At 33.7% G+C, this 23,030-nt stretch overlaps 1 protein-coding gene across 2 annotated transcripts in view; it reads left to right on the forward strand.

The window, feature by feature from the left end:
- LOC128164245 (kiSS-1 receptor-like) overlaps positions 1–23,030 on the forward strand; it is a 63,595-nt gene that overhangs the window by 28,155 nt on the left and 12,410 nt on the right. The window contains exon 1 of one of the 2 annotated variants that reach the window (XM_052828016.1): positions 18,115–19,465. The exons of the other annotated variant lie outside the window; for it this stretch is intronic. Coding sequence (XP_052683976.1) covers positions 19,184–19,465 — 282 coding nt within the window. The 5' untranslated portion in view covers positions 18,115–19,183. Of the gene's footprint in view, positions 1–18,114; positions 19,466–23,030 lie in introns of those variants that run through there. 2 annotated transcript variants of the gene reach the window in all.

The following is a 23,030-nucleotide window of genomic DNA, read 5'->3' on the forward strand; positions in this document are numbered from 1 at the left end:
CTTTACTTCCCTATATAATCATGTTGGGGCTGCAGCATTTCCGGTTTGTGAATGTTACCAATCGTGACGTCAGTAATAAACAACGTCATCAGTATACATTGGTAACTTGGTATTTCCGGTAGAAAACCTTTATATATGCACCCCCTTTTTTGGGACTGGGGTACCAGAGCATCAGCATCGCTCGCACTAATCAGACCACCTTCATAAACGGTGAGATTCATAGTACGATTAGCAAATTATAGCACGTACAGGGACCTACCATATACTCTGTTCAGGAATTATTTCATTACTAGGATTTTAAGATAATATTTGGGTGCCAGTCTGCTATATATATTTATCACCCCCCCCCTTTTTTTCCCCATTGGATTTTATACATATAGGGTGGATATTTTGTGTTACTGTTTACGAGGCAGTATATCTCTCCTGTTTATGTTGTCTAAAATTATAGTATTGTTATTGATTAAAATCTATTTGAAATGTTACCAAGTCTTATGTTTCTCTCTCTCGGATTGTCACACATTATTATATTTGGAAATATGAATTGACGGCGGTGTTGAAATACCGGTCTTTATTAAAAACTAAATACAGTCCAAGACTGTGTTACCCGATATACCTCGGGCACGTTACAATGTCATTCGGTAAAGTATAATTCACCAATCGTGTATTACAATGTACCTCCCATTGCTTAAGTTACCAGTTCCATCCAGATTGTTCACATTTTTAACAAAGTCTCTTACACGAATAAAAAATCTGCGTACAATGCATTGAGTTGTACAATCTTATTCAACATGGTTAAAAAATCAAGCCAAGAATTAATGTAAAAAATTAACTTGAGAATAATTTCAATTTTGTTGTAATTCAGGAGCAAATCATTAACATATGGGTCCTAAGCGTATTCATGTTTTGATAAAGAAGGAAATGGGGTATATCTAATGTTGACAAGAAATATCTTGAATGCTATGTGTTACTTGATATGTACATGTATTTACTGCTTTATTAGCAACAAATCTTTGTTGCGAGGGAAAATATGTTGCGTGCCAGAGTTTTTTTTTCTAATTCAGAGAAAACTTAACAATGTTCTTCAAACCAAATTGTGGCTTTGTTACCCGGGTCTTTGTTCACCATAATCAATGGTTGTCGAGATTACAATAGTTACGATAGAAGATAAAAGCAAAAGCTATCTGGTATCTGGATTTATTGTAATATACGTATTCAGGTACTTTTTTGTGAATTTGAAGGTTTGTTGCTCCGAAAATTTCAGACATTCAAGAAAGCTAAGAAAATTTGAATATCAATTATATGTTAACAGCTTACCAAAACTATATCACATCTTGTTTATACATGTAGCATTGATAATTTGCAGAAATATATATTGACATTGGTGTTGTATTTTACTTCCTTATCTGGTTGTCTTTACTGAAGCTCGTATTACATCATCATTTACATCGATGTAGTAGGCAGTGAACACTTTCATTAGTTTGAGACAGCAAAATAAATGATGTCTGTGAGCCAATGCTCACTAGTAATACCCGCGCTCTGATGTGAATATGCAAAATAAACAAAGTCTTTATTTAACAGGAAGTTGATGTCCGATTGCTACAAAAATATATCCCAAACTATGGCATGGCTATACAAATAGTGTATTACTCAAAATTTCAAGCATCTGCGACAAATAGTTGCTGAAAAATCTTTGACAAAAATTTATTTGAAAATTTAGGCTAAAAATAAACAAAAGTCGTCATCCAACATGAAGTTGAGGTTGGTACAAAAATATATTCCACGATATGACATGCTAAAACATAAAGTGTGTTAAAATTTCAAGCATCTGCAATGAATAATTGCTGAGAAAAATGCGGCAGAAATTTTTGTTACGAACAGACATACAGAAGGACGGACAGACAGACACAAGGGTAAAACAGTATACCCCCTTCTCCTTCGGAGCGGGGGTATTAAAAAAATTCTAAACTGTTCAAACTGGTCTGAGAGGAAACTGCCAACTTCTTTAATGGAAATATGACTAACATTAAAACAGAAATATCAGGGTATGCACCATGAAAAATCGTTGGCGGGCGTTACGCGTTTCATCTTGATTGCTGATGAACAAAAGCTACCTAGGCCAGCGAACTGCTAAAAAAATCGGCAATTTATGTAATTACCATGTAACAAACTATTTGCTGTTGACATTGATAGCAACAACACTCAGAATCTGAATAAAAATGTAATATTTAACATCATTTAAAATTTACGATCTTTATTTTGCAACCTTTGATGTGATCAAGCATTTCCTCTGTTGTTTGAGCCGCTATTGCGGAGGATGGAAAAAATCAATGGCTGAATAATTTTGAATTTGACACAGAGTTATGTAAACAATCAGCCGACGCCATTCCTGTATACCGGTCCTCCCTCATTTTTTCTCTTTCATAAGATTAATTTGAAAATTATTGACGTAAGTTTGGACTTAATATCTTTTGATAACATCTATCGCCCTTTATCGCTTCACTTCAGCATACTTGTATCTCTTTCAAGTTAATAAAAAAGTCCTTACATATATTATTATAACATATAGTAGTATGCGGGAACAACATTTTGAGCGCCATTAAGTTGTATTCAATCCAAAACTGGTAGGCGAAAGATTGATTTTTGAAAAAAATTGACATGTGATTCAAGATAAAACCGTTCTGTAGAATATGAGGACTTATCATCAAGTCTATTCAAAACACTATCGTCAATCAGATCGTGTTTGGGCGAGAAATAAAAAGGAAACTTAAAAAAAATTTGTTTATTTTGTTTCATTAGTTTTTTTCATCAGTTCGCTGTGTGAACAAGCGCTTCCAAATTTGTACAACATGTAAAATAAAAACAAAATATTATTTTTATTCATGACAACACATCGAAAACAAATTAATTTGGTATGGGTCAGTTTACACTTAAAAAAAACCAAACAAACAAAGGTACATAAGAAGAATAGTTGATTTCGTTTATCACGAATGTTTAATTCACTTAATTTAATGTGGAGTTGCAAAGAGAAATCAGTTCTATCTGACACGCCTTATCCCTCAAATTCCTCGATAAAAATATGAGATGTAGAAAAAGTTCTTATATGGTTGATGAAAGCCCGTGCAAACCCTATGTTTAAATATCAAAAAAGGGTGATTCTACGGCTCTTTTTGACGAAGGAATGCTATAATAAAGGAGAAGTGGGAAAGCAATGCAAAAAAAATCTTTATGAATGTAAAAGTATGGCATATAACACTGTGCCGGATAATTATGCCGGTGCCATTGTGGTATTTTTGCACCGCTTACGATGATGTTTCGGAAAATTCCATATATACCTAATGATAGACCATTGTCCAGAGAATATATAACCACGTTTGTTTTTAGTGAGTTTTACCTGACAGGTGAGATAATTACCTTTTAAAAACAAATATCTGGTAGGAAAATGACAAGCTAGCTTTAAAATCTTGATGTAAATGTATACATGTATACAATTAAAGGGAACTATATCATGAGATCTTAATTATCAACTCTAAAAAACATTGCTATGACAATCTACCCACATCTGCTCTTTTTAGTTCGCCAAATTTGTTGCATATTTTTTTCTTTTGAGGATTGATGTGACTAGGTCGATTACAAAGCCAATCTGACTTCCTGATTAGAACCAATGAGAAGTGTAAATATTTCAGCGATAAATTGATTTTCCTTGTCTTGTAAAAATCCACTGTTCTCGAAGAGCTTCTAATTGAGTTTGCCGTGGTAGTAACATTAAAATGAAGTTTATTTCTGATAATACACAGGCCATACTCCTGTGCCGTGAATCCTTTCCAGAAAGACCTGTTAATACGATAGGGTTTCCCTCCATTTTTCCATTACAAGAGGACACAAAGAAAACAAATTAGTCGCTGCTTGAAATTACTGATAATCCTCTCCGTCAGAGGATATTAAAACCAATATCATCTTCGAGAATGCTCGTGTATCTCATTATTGACTATTTCTCTCCCCCTTGTAACATAATTCGTGGATGTTGATCATTGCCTGAGTTTGCTTTGCTGTCGATTTGACATTTTCCTTAATTGTATTACCATGGTCTAAGTATTACCTCGACAAAATGGCCTAGTGAAACAGTCCAATGATGAGAGGGTACTTGTACATTTTTATCTGAATTATGAGTGGCGTGCTCTATTAACTGGTGGTATTTGTGATAAGATTTTAAAAATCCGTAATTCAATTTTTGTGCCACAGTCAAAAAGGCACTTTGCAGTTCCGTAGGCCGTATACCAAAACATTCGAGTTGTATATTATGTTGTACACGAGATGTATGTTTTTGAAGTGGCAAAAAGGAGGTTACGCGAAGATTTTTGGCTAGATTCTTAATTTATGGACTTATTTTGCCAGTCAGAATGTGCTTACAGAAGAAAGTATTTATTCATATTAAGATTTTATACACACATTTGATTCCATCGTACACGTTTTAGTTTTCTCGAACACCTCATTACATTCCCGCGAGCGAATTTGACTGTGACGTATGTTTATGGTCAAATATCAGGACAAAGCTTAGGTTCATTACAATGTTTATATCATTTACAAATATACATCATCTGTACATGTTTGTGTTAACACATATTTTATTGGTTAATAAAATATAATGTACACAAAGTTAGTGATGAAAAATTAATGTTATGCATGGGGTATATTCAGTTTGTTGTAACAGGGGTGAAAACACCCAAATAGTTTAGGAACTTAATCGACTCTCGGAGTTTTCTATAGTCTTTTACGATCTAAAATCATTGATGTATATTATATATATAGCAATGATGTGGATATAATTTTGAAAAAAATTATGTATTTTTAATTAGCATACACTAAACAGAAAAATAGATGTATGTGCACATAGTACCATTAAAAGCTTATGAGAAAAAAAATGTTGAGATTACAATTTACAGTGGTCTTCTTTCCTGGGTATATTTTAACTTGTCAACAACTTTTAGAAAGATAGTCATTAGATTACATCCAAACTAAATAACCAACAAAAGAAGCAAATTAAAAAACAACTGAGGACCAAAAATAATCAAGAAGTAACATCGGCGTCAGAACTGGGGGGGGGGGGGGCTTTTTGCAAAAGTAGACCTTACCGTTAGGTTTATTAGCCCCCCCCCCCCCCCCCCCCCCCACCCATTAGGAATTTCATGATTTGATGGAAAAATTTGGTAGGTAAGAATTTTTTTTTAGAACTGTAGGTATATCCCCCCTCCCCCTCCACGGATTAGGATTTTCATGATTTTGGGAATTAGGGTTTTTTTTCAATATTTCTGAGGATTAGACTAGCCCCCCCCCCACTTTCAATTTGCTTCCGACGCCAGTGAGTATGAGACGAACGCACTTTTTACGTGACTCTTGCAAAAGAAATAAAAAGTAGAACAGTATATGGCTTTTTAGTTTTAAATAAGCTTACTTCATAATTATGTTATTCAGGAGGTCCTCTACTAAAATTGTAAATTTCATGTCCCCTGGATTATGGGTTTTTTCTCTAAGAGGGGCCAAAAATGGATGTATAGTGTTAATGCTAATAATGTTTTAAAACCATCTTCTCAACTCCCACACATCTGTAAAGAAAACTGAATTCATAATTATAAATTCCATGTTCCCCCCTAGAAGAGTACCCCTTTTCTGGATGGTAATTTTCCTCCTGATATCGTTGTCGTATCGCTCGAAAATTTAGTTAGTTCAAAACACAGTTCAAAATTAAACAGTTTTCCTGCAGTTATCAAGCGTCATTTCATGTCCTTGTATCTTGTATCCTTGTACCTTCAAGGTATCCACCCCCCCCCCTTAAAAAAATCCAACACTTTTAGAAAAAAATTTGGTGTGCATAGATTGATTTCATGTTTAAAATATGTTTTACTATTTGAATTAAGAAATGGTTTCGTTTCATGTTAAGGCCCTTAACTTTGTCCGACCGCGAATAAATATATATAGGATCTCTCATGATTTGCGTATTTTCTATCCCCGAGCCTTGGCGAGGGGATAGAAAACACACAACGAGTTGGATAAAAATCATATACCATCCCAAATCATGAGAGATTCTTTTTATCACATGTTTTACCACAAGTTAAACCTCAATCTTTCTGTAAACATTATTAATAATTTTGAGCCGCACAACACATTCACTACAAGGCGTCAACAACTTTACGTTTATCCTTGAAGATAAACAAACATTTCATTTTGTGGTATATTTTTATCAATTTTTTATCAATAGTAAAAAAAAAAACAACCCTGAAACAGCATGAAATGCTGCACATTTATAACTACGCTTTTCAACTGGATTATTTTGATAGTTTTTAATTCTACGTCAATAATCAACCTCAAGGTACGTAATGTTTAATTATGACGTCACGTGGATAAGAACACACAGTGGAATATCAAAAATGTATCCCATGAATGATATCCATTGTATATTGAGAATATATCTATCTATCTATCTATCTATCTATCTATCTATCTATCTATCTATCTATCTATCTATCTATCTATCTATCTATCCACATGTATGACCGAAAGGTTAAAACACCAAATAATAACCCTCGATGAAACTTCTCTTTCAATGAATGGACCAGAACCACCCGTTTAATCAGACAGGGAACCATTTCCTGTAACTAAATGAGACAAAGCAGAGATTTCTTTGATAAGGAAGCAATCAATCCAGTTTATTGCCCTGCCCTTTTATGAAAAATGAAACTATGCATGAAAAGCGATACTGTAAATTCATGCACGTTTAATTTATGTACTATTATCAAACTTCAAACCCCCGAGACAGAAGAACACCGATCTATTCGACGCTATTTAACCTTTATTACAAGACATCGATTACGTTAATGACTTCTAATGTAGAATGATTCTAATATAATATCGTTCATTTAATTCATACAATGGAATTGTGGGGTGTATGAAATAGATGCGTCCCGCCATAGTTATGACATGATCGATTATTGAATCTTAGAGTTGTAGGATCTGCCATTATGAAATTTAAACACTTCAGTTTTTTTAGACAATGATACCTGGACATACCAATATCTCGTAAGAATCCTGCTTGACAAACAACTGATCGATTGAAATTGATATTAGATTATATGAGAAAAAAGCTAAATCTCGCACTTATATACTTTTGTTCTTTTTGGAGTATAAAAGCAAGGTTACAAAAATTACATTCAAATCACTCGGTTTAAACTTGCCAGGGGTTTAGGCCATTCCAAGTTTTTACCTATGTTTAACGTCTGCGGACAGATTGGTTTTGAGATGTGAAAATAAAAAAAACCACACGCACACAATGCTTGTTCATAAATTAGATCGCTTTTTCATATGTCGGGCTCGGGATTGCATTTTTAAATCGGGATCGGAAATCAAAAATTAATTATAACAACTTTTGAAGGAAACGATAATGGTTATTTCTTGTGTTTGTATTTTTGTTACAAGATGAAGAAATTACTTCAAAATGTATAATAAATTTTTGTTTTGTTGAACCTTTTAAGTTTTGTGTTTTTCTAAGGTTTGTGTGGTTTTTTTCTGATAGAAATATATGTTTTCTAGTTTTAGATGAACGCTAAACAAAGAAAAAAATTGCAATGACATTAGGTCCTCGTTGTTTAAATTGTGAAATTCATGATTCTGCTACAGGGGTTCTTGGGCGGAACCAATATGGCCATATAGTAGAAATGTATTTAATACCGAGCGCAGCGAGAGGCGGGCGAAGCCCGCCTCGCGAAGCGAGGATTAATGGTAACACGTATATATAAGAAAATAAGTGAAAAATGAAAGTTGAATCAGGGGTACTAAGGCCAAACAAATTTTATTCCAGCCCTGGGCGGCGCCATATTGGCAGCCATTTTGTTTTTTAAAAGTTAGTTCGATAACTGATTGACTGGTACATATTGATATTTATTGGAGCTAAACTCAATTAAAATTTTCCAATGTTTCAATAGAAGGTAATTTGAATTAAAAGAAATAAAAGAGGACACCAGATAAGTTTCAATGGTGCTTCAATCAAGAAACACGACTAGGTCTATGTATGTCTTATCAAATTATCAGATGGAAAATAAAAACATTAATATCAAGGAACTGATCTTTTAGATACTGAATAAAGTATTCAATTTTATTACCGCGGCATTTATATGAATTAAATTGATAAACAATGAAAGAAGAAATAAAAAAGTTCGGAATAACGTAACTCGATCTTCGGCTATTTCCGAAGACAAAACGTGTACGTTTTACGTCTGTAACATGACGTCATAATGTTGACTGAGCACGCGACGTTTGGTTTAACTTTGGCTGATGATTTGAGTAGGCAACCAGGCGGATCCTACTGTGTACGTTTCAAATAAATTTAGTTCTATAAAAATCAAACTCCACTGTGTTAAATCTGCGCTCGGTCCAACGGTCACATCGTTTACATATTATTAGATTTAAATTATGAAATTCATGACCCTCGGGTAGGGTTTCAGAAGCTTGGGTGGAGCCGATAAAACCATATATAACTTTTTATCCTACTCAATTTGTACTTTCAGTATAAGGGAGTAGTACTAAACAAATGCATTGTTATTGTGTTTATCATGTCCTCGTCTGAATTGTCAAATTCACATAAAACTGCTTTTTTGGGGAGGGGGCGGGGGGGGGGGTGCCAAATATGGCCACATAGTGAACATATTTTATAGGTCACTTGAGGCGGTCGAGTAATTTATTGCGTTGGGAGGTAAAAAAGCGGGGTTATAGTTCGAGGAGTCTTGGATTATGGTTTAATAATGAATTAATAAGAAGACTCTATAATGAAGCTTAAAATGCAAACATGAGACTCCAATAACAAGTTTCAGGCAAAGATTCCAGTTGATGTGGCACTTTAAGATAAATCCAAGATGGCAGCGATGTGTACCTTGTGTGTAATTAAGTTTGGTTATATATTTTTACTAATGAGAAAAATATATAACAATTCTGAGTTTCGTAATCGCTGCATTTTGGGGGAAAAAATCAAGTGGTATCTACTTATTTTGTGCCTTCATGCGGAAGGTGAAAGCTCTTATAATTAGCGTTCGAATTTTTCACACCTTATTTCAAAGAAAACGAAAATTGTCTAGCTTTATTAGTCCCCTACCGGTTTTCACCGGAGGGGACTATAGCTTTTCTCTGCGTCCGTCCGTCTGTCTGTCCCACTTCAGTTTTCCACACTTTTTTCTTTATGCGTTTGAGGAATAATATGAAATTTGCTGAACAGCTTCAAAATGTCAAACTACAGATCAAGTTTACACTTTTGTAGCGTCTGGTTGACATATTTTCGAGAAAATTAATTTTTAATATTCCAATTTTTTAATGTTCGGGTTCGTTATCGGGCTCGGTGTGTATCAAATAAACGAGGAAAGTATGTAGCTAGTAATAATATCGTGCATTACTCGGACCATTCCTTTTATTGTTTCTAACAAACAAATAAGTTCTGTAAAATAGTGTCAAGCATTGTGTTGTAAATTTAATCGACAGGGTTTTTTGTATCATTACAATCGGGTTCTTTATCGGATTGGTCTGTTGAGACGGTAAGAAATGGAAATAATATTCTGCATAACAGTGCATTGTTTTCACAAATTTCTACAAACCGGTAGGGGACGTGTATTGCTTATGCAATACTCTCAGAATGCTTGTTTTTATAAACATAATTATAATATTGTAGTAGTTATAATAATATTGAAAGCTAACGAAAATATCTACTGCGGAAATTGCGTACATGTACATGTATACTAGTTTATTCATCACTTTCTTTGTAATTTGTAAATCTAGCTTACTTTATACCAACGTTGATTGAACACAATGTTATTGACAATAATCCATCCAACTACGACCAGCTATTGGTAGCTTAAAGCTTCGTGCATGGAATATTGTGCATTATAAACCTTATTCAAAGAAATCATTATTTCAGTCGAAAGTGTTATGTTAAGCAATTGTGAGGCTCTCATTCACTTTACACTGACCAGAAATTTTCTGATAAAAATCTATTTCGTCGGCACATAAAACTTGTTTCAATTTTCAATGCGACGGAATTGAAATTAATTTGTAACATGGGAGGTTTATTTTCTTTGGCTTGTTCGTTCCAGGCAGCATTTGCATTTCAATTCATCATTACAGAGAATTTGGTTTTCTGCTCTTGTCTAATGTAAGGACATTTTAGTGGAATACTGACAGTATACTTCTTATCTTCAGCCATTAACTCAACGAATACGCCGAAATCAAAGCATATTGTTCCGAGTCCTTGTATTATCTCAATATCTTGACCTCGATTAAGCACTATATGTTTTTCACAAAAGGTGATCAATCTGATTTTGTGAACTATTGCATGTAAATGAAAATTAAACCAGCATAGAAGAACAAAACGCAACGCACAACGAGATGTCTCTTTGATTACTTGAAGGTTACCCAATTTCAATATTAATTTTACATTTGCAAATTAATGTGTTTCCTTGTATGAAACCTGTAGCGAAAAATCTGTATGAATTTTTTAACGGGACAATAGATCAGATCTTTGACGTCACGATGATGACCGCGCCATATGGTTTGACAGCTACATTAGTATACACTAACACACGGTTATATTTACAACTTTAAATCTGACTTTCTCAAAAGAAAATATAAGGAAAAAAACCAAAAATGCACACTGAAATATGAACGTAGTTGGCACATGATCGAATCTTCTAAGAAGTTCACAGGATTTGATCACGTGATCAAGCAATTCTTTAAAAACTTTTAACTTGCTGTTTGTTTTTTAAATAAAACTCTTAAAAAGTAAGCTTTTGATTATGAAGTTGAAATGAGTAAAATTCCTGAAAAGGTCACAAGTATTTCGAAGAGAAGGTCACCTTTAAAAATCGCTGATGCGATTGCGATATAACAAGAAAAAAAATTCTCATATATCATTCAGATAGGTCGAGTTCTTTGATTACAGTAGCTAAGACATAAGTAAAAATCGAGAAGAGGATGGGTGATCTTCTTGTCGAACACCAGTTGCACAGTTGAACCAATTTGTAAGGTAGCCATTGATAGATATACATGATTCTGTGTCCGTATAAAAACTGGCTATAGTGTTGTACATATATCTATCTATACCACTAAGCTGAAGTTTGTATCGAAGGAGGTTGCGGTCCACAAAGTGTACAAATGTAGATGTGCAGTTCTGAATTAAACTATTTAATGTAAATCATGATCTACATACATGTATGACCTATCCTCTCTGAAGCCATTCTGTTTAATCCACTATGGCGTTGTTTTCCTCTAGAAAAAATGTATTGAATTTCTGTTATTTAGTACACAACTGGCCACCATGAACAATAGGCTAATTCCTCTATAGTTTAATGGTATTCTTGGAACTGCTGTGTCCTTGGGAATAGGGTAAATAAGTGCTTTCTTCAGCGGTTGTGGTACTTTTCCTGTTTGAAACCACAACTGAAATAATTTCTGTTGTACGGTTATGGTTTCATAGTTCTTGCTGACTTCATAATACATCTGGTCAAACCCAGGTGCCTTTCCTTCGTTTGAATTTAATACGACAGGAGCAACTTCCTCCCTAGTAATAATCTTGTTAGGTAATCTATTTGGTATGTATGAGGATCAACTTTCTCCCTAGTAATAATCTTGTAGTAATCTGTTTGGTATGTATAGGATCATCGTCATGTTACCTTAAAGAGATTGTTTATGTTGTACATGTAAGCATTCATTGTAGAAGTCTTGTTCAAAGTTCGTGTTCGCTTTTTTCAGTTCCTTCCAGGATTTTCGTGGATCACTAGTTGAGACATTTTCAATGTTGAGTGCAAGATCCTTTTTGAACTTAGGCTAAAAAAATCTAAAGTGTGTATCAAAGAGTTTCTGATCCGAGAAAAATCCAATTTGTTGAATGGGTTTTTTTTAGCCTTTAGAAACAGTTTCTTAATCCCGCATAGTTTTCCATAAAGTTGAAAGTTGATCGATATCATTCCAATAGGGTTTACTTGAAATCTTACAAAGGTATTATATACCAAAACAATTCTCAAAAACAGTTTGACCAGAAACTTGTGTGGAAGCACCATCAGCGTAGATTGGAGTTAGATCAAATCATGTTCCATGGAGAAAGGTTATGGCTACTAGGGGGTTGAATTTTTACGTAGTTATAAATAAAGAGAGATTTTTTTCATAAAAATATAGAGAGAAGCCGTAACTCAAAATTTTCTTCTCAAAATCCACTTGAATTGAAATGCTGAAACTTGGGTGGAAGCATCCTCAGGTAGTGATGATTCAGGTTTGTACAAAAAATATCCATAGAGATAGAATGGGGTTGAACTTATAAAGAGTAATATATAGGGGAAACTTTTGTAGAAGCACTCAGGTAGTGTAGATTTTTTTTAAATTCATGATTCCCAGGGGTAGTGTGGGTCCACAATAGAGAGCTGAATATTAAAACAGTAGTATACAGAGAAATCAATTTTAAAAATCAATTGACCAGAGAAGCTGAAACTTGTTTAAAAGCACCCTCATCAGATAGTTTATATTCTCCATGCCTGTGCCATTGCATAAGATCAAATTCTTAATGAATCAAAATGGTGTTTTAAGGGACTTGGTGAGTTGAAGGGGAAGTGTTATATCAAACTTGACCCTAGAGTGAAACCAGTTCAACGACATCCCAGAAGAGTGCCACAAGCTAATCATGGGGATATTGGATAGATAATGTGGCAAGTGTCAAAACGTCTGATAAGTTGAGACTATGCATTGATCTGAACCCAGCTGTTGAAACATCACAGTACCAGATGCCGACCGATGACGATATGATATACTACCTAAATTCTCAAATACCAGAAGGTACCAAATACCTAAAGGTCGTGAAAAAAGGTTACTACTATGTAAAACTGAAAGAAGAATCTAGTATATTTACCATATTTTGAACTCAAAGAAACTCGGTCGTTGTGAGCTATTGACGATAAATTTCAAATGGTATCAAAGAAAGTTTTATAGTACAATTTCTACTTAGTCATGGTAGTGTTTCACACTGTTCTGTGTACACTCGCCTATAATTGAAATACCACACTAGTGACAAGGAACAGTAAACGCAAATAAGTAAACTTAGAAAGGAAACTTAAGAAATGTCAGAGGTAAGCAAATCGTTCGCATAAACTTATGGACGCAGAACTGTAAAGAGAAATGAATAGACGGTGCGATAAAATACTAGTAACAGAGACATTTAACAGAAAATTAGAAAAAAAATAATGACAAAAGATCGATTTTCTTACACAAAATGAACATACGCTGGCGGAAAACTGATGTCTAGTAACAAAGAACTTAGAGAGACCAAAACAAAATGTAGTGGAAATGAACGCGTATCTATAAAGGCTTTTCCATTGGGAAACTTAAACGAACAGAAGAAAACACAATTTTAAAATCATTGAAATACCAGAGGAAGTCAATGAAAACATGTGATGGGAGGTTATCAAAGAGTTTTTAAAAGACAAACTACAAGTCCAGGTAGATGACAGGGTCCCTGGAGCGATGATAAAACCAAGACCATCATCAACACCAAAACAAATGATGAGGAAAGCTAGGAAACGGGCTTAGACTCGCGGATGGGGTCAATTCGTTATCAAACTGACTCGTACCCAAACAGACTTGTGTCCTATTTGTCGATTAAAAATATCAATTATAATATTATGCCTGCCTTCAAAAAGTGAGAAGAATTTATAAATTTGTCAATCTAATTAATCTAATTGGATTCTTTTTTAAAAGAAAAATTTGCATGTAAACAAAAATTTTCTATCAAATGTTGATATAAGGACCTCTTTGGCAAACTTATAGGAGATGGCATTATATTATCAAAAATTCTACATTCATTTATCTCATAATTTCTTAATTATTGTAATTATATCAAAACCCTACCATAACAGATTGCCTTTTACATTTACAACCAAAGTATCATTGTTTACGACCGGACCAATGGATTATTAGTCTGTTTAGGTATGAGTCGGTTTGGGTACGACTTCACTTGTCGTACCCAAAAAGAGAAAGCTTGCAATGCACACATGAGACTCCTTTACAGCCCTACATACCATGATCCTTACGAACAATGCTACTCAGGTGACTGTCAAAGCCTTTGGGCCTCATGTTTAAAATTTACTCAATAATTGTGCACTTTTCATTTCATAAATTTGATCTTTAAAGATTTCTATGAAAATACCTCAGAATTATTTTTTTTTTCAAATTCGATCTTCTGCAGACAAAATTTAGTAACGTTACCAAATATGACTTCATAATGAAGACTGAGATTGTTACCTTAATCGTGTTTTTTTTTTTTAATACCATTTATTGATTCCTTGTAAACAAGTACATAGTAACATACCAGAAAATAGCATATGGTGAAAACAGAGTTACAATATATATCAGGTTTTTATAAACTAAAAATGTACACTGTATATGTATATGAGATAATCAGAAAAAGGAAAAAAAAATCAATAAATGTTGAAAAAACGTTTACGATATATATCACGTTTTTATGGGGAAAAAAATGTTACATGTACACCGTACGTACATTTAAACATGTAGGCCTATGTGTTAATAAAAAAAAATGAGAGAAAATAAATCCTTGCATTGATAATTTACATATGATTTTTTTATATTTTGGCCCACACATAACAAAGGGTTTCCCTACCATCAGTCAAAGTCTGTGTCCATGTTAGAAACCCTAATCGTGTTAACGTTTGCATTCTGATTGACAAAGTAGGGAGGCCAGATTGTGTATTATTTAAACAAGTGAACTGTTTCCGTAACGCTAATCATTGCCTACAATAACACGTTACACCGTTTACATATTAAATTACATTAAAAAAACTGTAAAGAGCACTAGGTGAGAGACATCCAATGCGTTTGTTTAAGCATCGAATCATTGAAAGGGCGGGCTAAAGTGATTAGTCTGTCCGTCCGTCCTTCTGTCCGTCCGAGATCACCTGTCCGGACATATTTTCTCTCCCCTTGGCCCAGTCTGGCTCTCATACGTCACTGTGCCTTTGGGTAAAGGGTAAGCAGTGACCATGAACCAAGTTTCAATTTAATTTAATTAATTTAATTTAAACATATTTTATTGAGTAATCAAATGGATTAGGCAACAGGCAAAGCCTAGTATATAAACCCTCTCCAAGAACCAAGTTTCTAGGTCATAGCAGAATTATCAGAAAAGTCCTTGTCCGGATAATATATTCTCTCACCTTGGTCCAATCTGGCTCATACTTCACACACAGGGTGCCTATGGTCAAATGGTGTGCAGTGACATTAAATGACGTCTCTAGGTCAAGAGTCAAGGTCAAAACCGTTTTCAGAGTTGGTTTTCATTCACAAATGCAAGTGGGTTTTAAAAACAGTTTTAAGAATGAGAAGAAATAAAATCTATAAAAATTCGAATATCCATTCCATCCTTTCCCTATGAAAAATATGTTAAAATAGGATTATAATGAAATGTGTCGGAGAAAATATTTTGCCGAAAGAGATGGGTTTTAGATAATACTCTGGTTTGTTTTTAGAATATTGTTTTTGTTTTTGGCTGTTGGTTTTTTTTTTTGGTGTTTTTTATGTCATGTGGGAGTTACAACAAAAGGCTTTTCGAAGGGTCAACATAATACTGGGTAAAACATGAAAACTAAATTATCTGTCATTCTACGACCATTTTCGTGTTATTTTTTATATTATGCAACAATTTGTATCTATTTTAATTGATAGAAACTGTGAAACAGTGAACTATGAATCATTTCTTGCTGTAAGTGACAAGAGATCCTAAAAGCGTAGATTGATGACAAACGTCAAGATTAAAAGCATGCAAACAATCAAACAATCAAGAGGCTAAGCATTTAAAAGTGTACAAATAAGTTTATCTCTGGGAATTTCCTAATTCGTTGCGTATTACGTCATCAATTCTACAAAATATTTCTTTTTTTTCATGACAATGGCCTGTGCCGATTTCTGCTGATTTTTAAAAATATTTATTAAGGTATATCCAGTAGTAAGCATAATTTGTTTACCAAAATTGGGCTCTGTCTTTAAATAATCTCATTCAAAAATAGGTAATTTTATAAAAATCAAACATTGGCTTATTGCCATGCGAAATAGGTAAATAAATACTAAGAACATTAACTTCATTTCAATTCAAATCTAACTCTAAGTTTTTCAATATGCAAGATGATTTTTCAACAAAAACATAAAATGTTGCTAAATTGTTCAACAGTGTAACATAATCGTGTTATCAGTACACTTTTAGTGTTTCTTAAAACTATGTATGTTAAAGAGACAAAAGGACACACAAATTTAAGGTACTTATCTACCCAAAAAATCTATTTTTTAACAAAATTTCAACATTTTATTTGTCATATGAAAATATTAACTTTCAAAAAAACAACACGATATTATTAAGTGTGTATGGAAATAAGGTTAAACAGTCCAAAACTAGTGCAAGTTTTTGAGCACTGTAAATTGCAAGTTTTTACCACGCACGGCATTGTCGCTCCCAGGTCGTCCATCCAAGTTTTTTTCAGACCGGGGGCTACAAACCTGCAGCATCATGTACATGTATATTTCAATATTTAAAATTTTCGATTACTAATTTCTGTGTGCAAATTATTTAAATGCCTTTGAATATTCAGTCAATTCACAACTTTCAGAAACAGAACTAAGAAGGATAAAACAGTTGTTTGGCGGACAACTTTATATCAACAAATAAAATAATGTACTTTCTATGTCTTATACAACACGTACTCGTTCACGTTCAAAGGCTTACACCGACTACCATTAATATTTTTAGAGGAAATTATAGTAAGAAAGCAGGGAACTACGTAGTTGTAAAGAGTAACTCAAAAAGATACTATTTTCTTTATTTATTCACTCTTACTATCTTTAAGTATTTACATAACTGCACACGTTCAATCTTTAGTTAGAAAAGCAACCACAGGAGTGTCGGGAGGTATTTCATATTGGGGCGGCGAGATTGATCGATTTGGGGGGGGGGGGGGGGGGGTTGAACCGGATTTGAAGGTATTCTACGTATTCATTTATGTCTAATGATTCTTTAATTAATAAAGTATATTGTCACTTGTTTAATGGCACTATGAGAAACAATTTAAACCAAATTGTGCTTAATGTTTGTGTATTTACGTTTAAAGACGTAAACAATTATATCAAGATAACGCGACTCACATTTAAATTAGTTATAGAGAATATAAGCATCACTTTTTATTCAACTTATCAGTATCTCTGGCACTTCAAAAACGTCCAGAAATGGATAGGCCTATCTGCAAATCACGTGCTGCATGTCGGTGAATGTGCAGGATCAGGTAATCTTTAATCCTCTTTTGAGTCATAGTAAAACAAAGATCTTCAAAATTCGTTTTGATAATAAGATCGTACATTATGTACATTAACAAGAAAGCTATGATTTGTGATATTTGCCTTTTGAAATTGTATCGTAGCTATAGCCATTGGTAGTAATTTTTCTTGCCGAGAGGACGCTTTGGAAACTTGAAATATACAGGGTGACTATTATACAATGTACATGTTAATCGCTCTAGTTTTTAAATTGGCCTCATTTTATATATCAGTAATTGTAAAAAGTTGTTAAAGATAAAGATATTTTAACTATAGTTTGTGTATTTTGCACTTTTTACATATCATCAAAGCTAGAGAAAAATATAATCTTTAGTTAATGCACTGTTAATTGACACAGAAATAGGTATTTAATATACCCATTTTTGGCTGTGAAAACAGAGTTCACACTTCGCCGCTCTATTGAACATAGATCGCCGTTATCATTGCCGCTCAAATAAACATAGATTGCCGTTATAAAATTCAATTTTAATCTATTTTTTTTAAAAAATCTTTGTTTGGCAATATCATGGGCGGCGGACGCCCCTATTCCGACGCCCTTGAACCAGACCTGTTTCGCCCACTTGCATCGGTGGTTGACCGATAAAAAGGTGACAAACTGAGATAAATGCAAACTGTCATTCCGCTCGGATCTATTTACATTGAATTGATCTGAACACTGTATCACATTATTAATTCCCCACCAAATGACTATATACAGGAGCGCGCTGATTGACACTCTCAGTAATGCCGCCTTGTTATGTGACAAACTATGCTGTAATTTGCCAGTGAATTTAGCTGGAAATAATTGTAAGCATCTTTGAATTAAAATCTTATCTCCTCGTGGCTGAGATTGTAGAAGTTCTAGGCGCCACAGGAAATCAAGCATCGATGCAGGAATATTTACTCTAACTACAGAGAACAAAATCAATGTGATTATTTATCGTTAAACAGGCCAAATTAATGTCATTAAATGCGTTTTGTGATGATACAAGTCACATCCTATACTCAGTGATTCCTTTATTCCATGACTGCCTTGGTGTATTTCTCGACAACAGGCGTTTTTATTGTGGTTTTACATTGGAGATTTTATTCACGGATTTTCGGGCTCCCTTGAGATTTATTTTGGTTAAGTATGGAAAGAACAAAATCTTAAAATATGCAAATTGAATGATTGATTCACTTGTGTGTATAACTTTGAATGACTAAGCTGTCAAAATGCTGCAAAAATAGTCTCAAATTGTTTAGGAATAGACATTCGTAAAATGTGCAGGAATTTGAAGAAAATTCTGAAAAAATAAGGTAATTGCACCTCGGGACATACATGTATAGCGCAATGCACCAATCATTACATTATGCCGGAGAGAACACCGCACGGAAAGCAACATTGATTAACGAATGCGTGCTGTATTGAGCTTCACTTGGAAAGAAAAATAAATCAAAAAAAAAAAAAAGAAATTGAGGAACGAGGTGTCATTATATTTCATTGGTTACTTAAAGCTGCAGTCTTAAAAGAGACACGGACAGAGATTGAATTGACATGTGTCTTAACTGTGGTTGCATAGAAAAGAATATATAAGACTTGTGTGTTACTTAAGGTATGGATGCATTGGATCTTTGTTATCAACTTCAGTTGTTTTTCGAATTCTTGTTCTACAGTCAAGTCAAAACCGTGTGACGACACCTACGTGAAATAAGTACATCTTGCTTGTGAAGTAGCCAATTTCGAGACCCGAAGCCGTGGTTTACTTTAATACCTAGTACTAAAACAGTGAAAGAAAACGAGACACAGTAGTTCGTCATGAATAACTCAACTCAGGTCATGGGCGACCAAATACAGCCTTTACCAATACTCTTTACTTGGTCACTGTTGACCTTTGTGGGGTTGGTTGGAAACAGCGTTGTGATCTACATCACGTGCTTACACGCCGGCAAGTCCGCCACTAACACCTACATCCTAAACCTGGCCGTGTCAGACATTGCCTACCTGATCGTTGTCGTTCCTTTCACCTGCCTGGCATTCATTTTCAATCACTGGGTATTTGCTGAATTTGGGTGTAAATTGTTCATCTTTACACAGTATGTAAGTATAAACAAAATCAACGAAACGAGTTAAAACGTTAACCTACAATGTGCAATGTTAACCTCGTAAAAAGAAATATCAGATTTAATAACATTTTTTTTTGTCTAGACTGATGTCCGTCCTTTGATTTTTCTGGAAAGCCAAAAAGGCCACTTATAGTGTTTCAACGATGAATGTCCGATATTTGTTGTAACTTTTAAAGGATTCAATATATTACAATTATATATTACATGTATGTATGTATGCAGTTAACGACTATTCCGACACGTTGTTAACTTCATAACATTCGTTATGATAACAATTTTCTTTATAGTTTTAAGCGGACTACAAATAAGAAAGCTTAACATTTTAAACTTATTTAACATTAGTGAAGCATGGTGAGTACTTAATTTATGTCGTTTTCTAAAATCTAACAAATGGCAAAGGTGCACGTGCTTCGAGACAGTACATCCCCACCCACCCATCCTGATATAAATTGTTGTTGACACTCTTGTTGAAATGTCTTTTAAATAATGTTTGCAATCCATCCCATTTTACAAAGTCAGAATTATACAAGAAAAAAATCAGTTTTTAACAAGTATTTAACAGTATTCGCCTGTATTGCAAAGAAATGGTAAATGATAATAGCATACAAAATGAAAAAAAACCGATTTGAACAGTCTTTAAGCTATGTTCTATCCAATGAATGTTTTTAATGAAAGGAACATTTGTGGGTTTTTTCCATTAAGCCACACTATAAACATAAACTTAATCATAAACTTTCTGCTAATCATACAATTTAATTTAAATGCACTTCAAATTATTGAATATAATTTTCATTATTTTATACATTCCGGACTTGACTGTAAACGCCACATTTTATTATCTACATTACCACGTGATGTTGAAAGATTTGTCAGTGTGTAAACAAGATGTTGACGCAATTTAAGCTTGTTTATAGTGTGCTAACGCACTTAGAGTCAGAAGAAATGATCAGGCATGAGACGATGGTCTAAATTTTCAATAATATTCCCCGCATTTTTCTATCGTAAGGAAAGTTATGAATGACTAAATAATTTGTCAATGTCACAAAAGTATTTTCATGCTATTTTTAATAATGTGAAAAAAATGCCTCATTCTCCTCGCTGGTTCTTTCGATTACTTTTGGGGGCAGAGGATGGTTTGCCTGTCAAGATATTTTTAATTAGTCAATTTTAAAATTGCTGAAACTGGTTTAAATCCCAGGGATATATTGTTCTGACTCTTGGTAATTTTCAATCATTTTTCTAGCGTAAAAAATCTTCTTAGAAACTATGTTGTAAGAATCAATGATTTATAATAGGGTCTGGCCCCGCATAGTAACCAATTTTCTTTATATTTCATACATTGATACATGTAGATGTAAAATACAACTGCTTAAATATTCATTTAGATACATAAATAACAGTAAGAACCAGATAATTTATGCTAAATGTTTCTTGTCAGCAATAATCAGCACATTTAAGAAATAAACAACGTTATTTAGTGAACATGGCGTAATGAATAGCAATTGCTCTGTTGGCATATTCCATGATGCGCTCTAGCGCATCATGGAAAATATGCCAGCAGAGCAGTTGCTATTCATAACGCCATGTTCACTAAATAATCGTTTTTATTACTTATATTTGCATTTGACCACTCGCAAATACCATGTATTAGCCTAGACCTTGACATTTAGCTATTGCATCAAAAATAAACATTCAGACTGTAATGTATCTTTTTAGCGAGCGCAGCGAGGCGGCGCGAAGCGCCGCTCGCGTAGCGAGCTCCATAGACAACGTGTACCAACGGAGGAAATTCGAGTTGAAATCTGCACATTGTTGAAAGAAAATTTTGTGGACCCGCGTGAAAACGTTCTACTATCCCAGTGATCCTTTGCGGTGCATAGCAACTTGGCGGAACAGGAAGCGTTTCTAAGGAAAATTCTTACCTGTAAATCGTATACATCATTTTCATTTAACAATAAAAAATCCTTTTAAAAACATTAAAGTAAACAACACATGCTTACGTAAAAAACTGTACCTATGACGGCATTTCCTTCCCCGAATTTGTCCGACAATTTACGAAAACTTACGAAAAGTTAAGTATGACGTCACAGTGTTCTGGCGTTTTATATTCCCGCGATACATTTAGAGGTGGATCAAGCATCTGTACTGAATGTAACGTGTAGGAAATACACAGTAGGGAGTCATCGTTAATACCGATACTGCGCTCACTATTAACGGTGACTCTTTGGCTGATTAGTTTTGTTTTGATGATTTTTTTTTTGCTCAGTAAATACACATGCAAGTTCCATGCTAAATTTATTGTCATATTGATCCAATCATTGTATACGTTAGGTAGGTGACAAAAAATTATTAAAAAAAGAAAAGTCTAATCATTATTAGCCACGTCATTTTGTTATGGATAAATAAAAGAAAAAGAAAATTAAACTGTTAAAATATCTACATGTATTTGTTATAGTTGCATATGTGGTCAAACCTTTCAATAATATTGGATATCACACACTAAAAAAAGGGGGAGGGCACATGTCTACAACGTATAGCGTACAAAAATTAAAAAGATTAAAAACAAAATTGATGTCACAGAGGAAAATTAAAACACCGGTAACAACAAGGAACAAAATGAGAAATAACACAGACACACAATTTATTGATTTTAATGATCATTTTTAAAAGGTAAAGAAGAGATAAAAAATTTTAAAAAACCGGCTTTGTGTTTATCAAAATATTTCAATAAGTCTTTTTAACATTTTAATTATTAATGCTCAGTGGTAGTTTTTTGTTTTTAAATGTATAAACCTAGGAAGGGACCATTGGAATAAAAGTTTGATATCTTCCGGTTCCTTGCGGTGGTAAAAGTTTTCGGGACAAAGCCAAAGTTTTTTGGTTTGGTTAAGTCCACGGGTTGCATTTAACAATGATGACAGATGTGTGACTCCTTCTGCGCTCGCCCCAACGGTCACACCGTAAAACATATTAATTCACATAGATTTGTTAACAGAATCAATGATATGTTATAACAGTAATTTCTTTAAAATGTTATCATAAGAAATGCTTTAATATTAAATACATCAATTTTATGGAGTTGGAGAAAAACACTTGATGTATCGTATAGTGGTTTTTTAAAATCTTTAACGTCATGGAAAAGAATATGACGTCACACCTTTATGACGTCATAGTACACAGACAGAGCAATTGCGATTATAGAAAAATAATTGCAGTTCCTCCGTATGGACTTACAGTGGTATGCAAATATAGTAAAATGAAGTACCTAGTATTGTTTTAAGACAATGTCCTTTTGATCTCAAATATGTCAAATACATGTATCTAGAGTATGTACATTGTACATCTAAATTATGTAATAATTCTGTAAACCATTGTATACATTTCCAAGCAATAGTTTATTTAAAAGACATATACACTGAAGATTGATATTCTGTTTTTAGCATGATTTACATGTAATTCAAAATGAAATAAAATGACTTAGTCATCATTCACAGTAATTCCAATGTTCACCAATTTGTTAATTAGATTTGTTGACTTAC

Source organism: Crassostrea angulata, chromosome 9 (genome assembly GCF_025612915.1).
Source record: "Crassostrea angulata isolate pt1a10 chromosome 9, ASM2561291v2, whole genome shotgun sequence".
Lineage (NCBI taxonomy): Eukaryota > Metazoa > Mollusca > Bivalvia > Ostreida > Ostreidae > Magallana > Magallana angulata.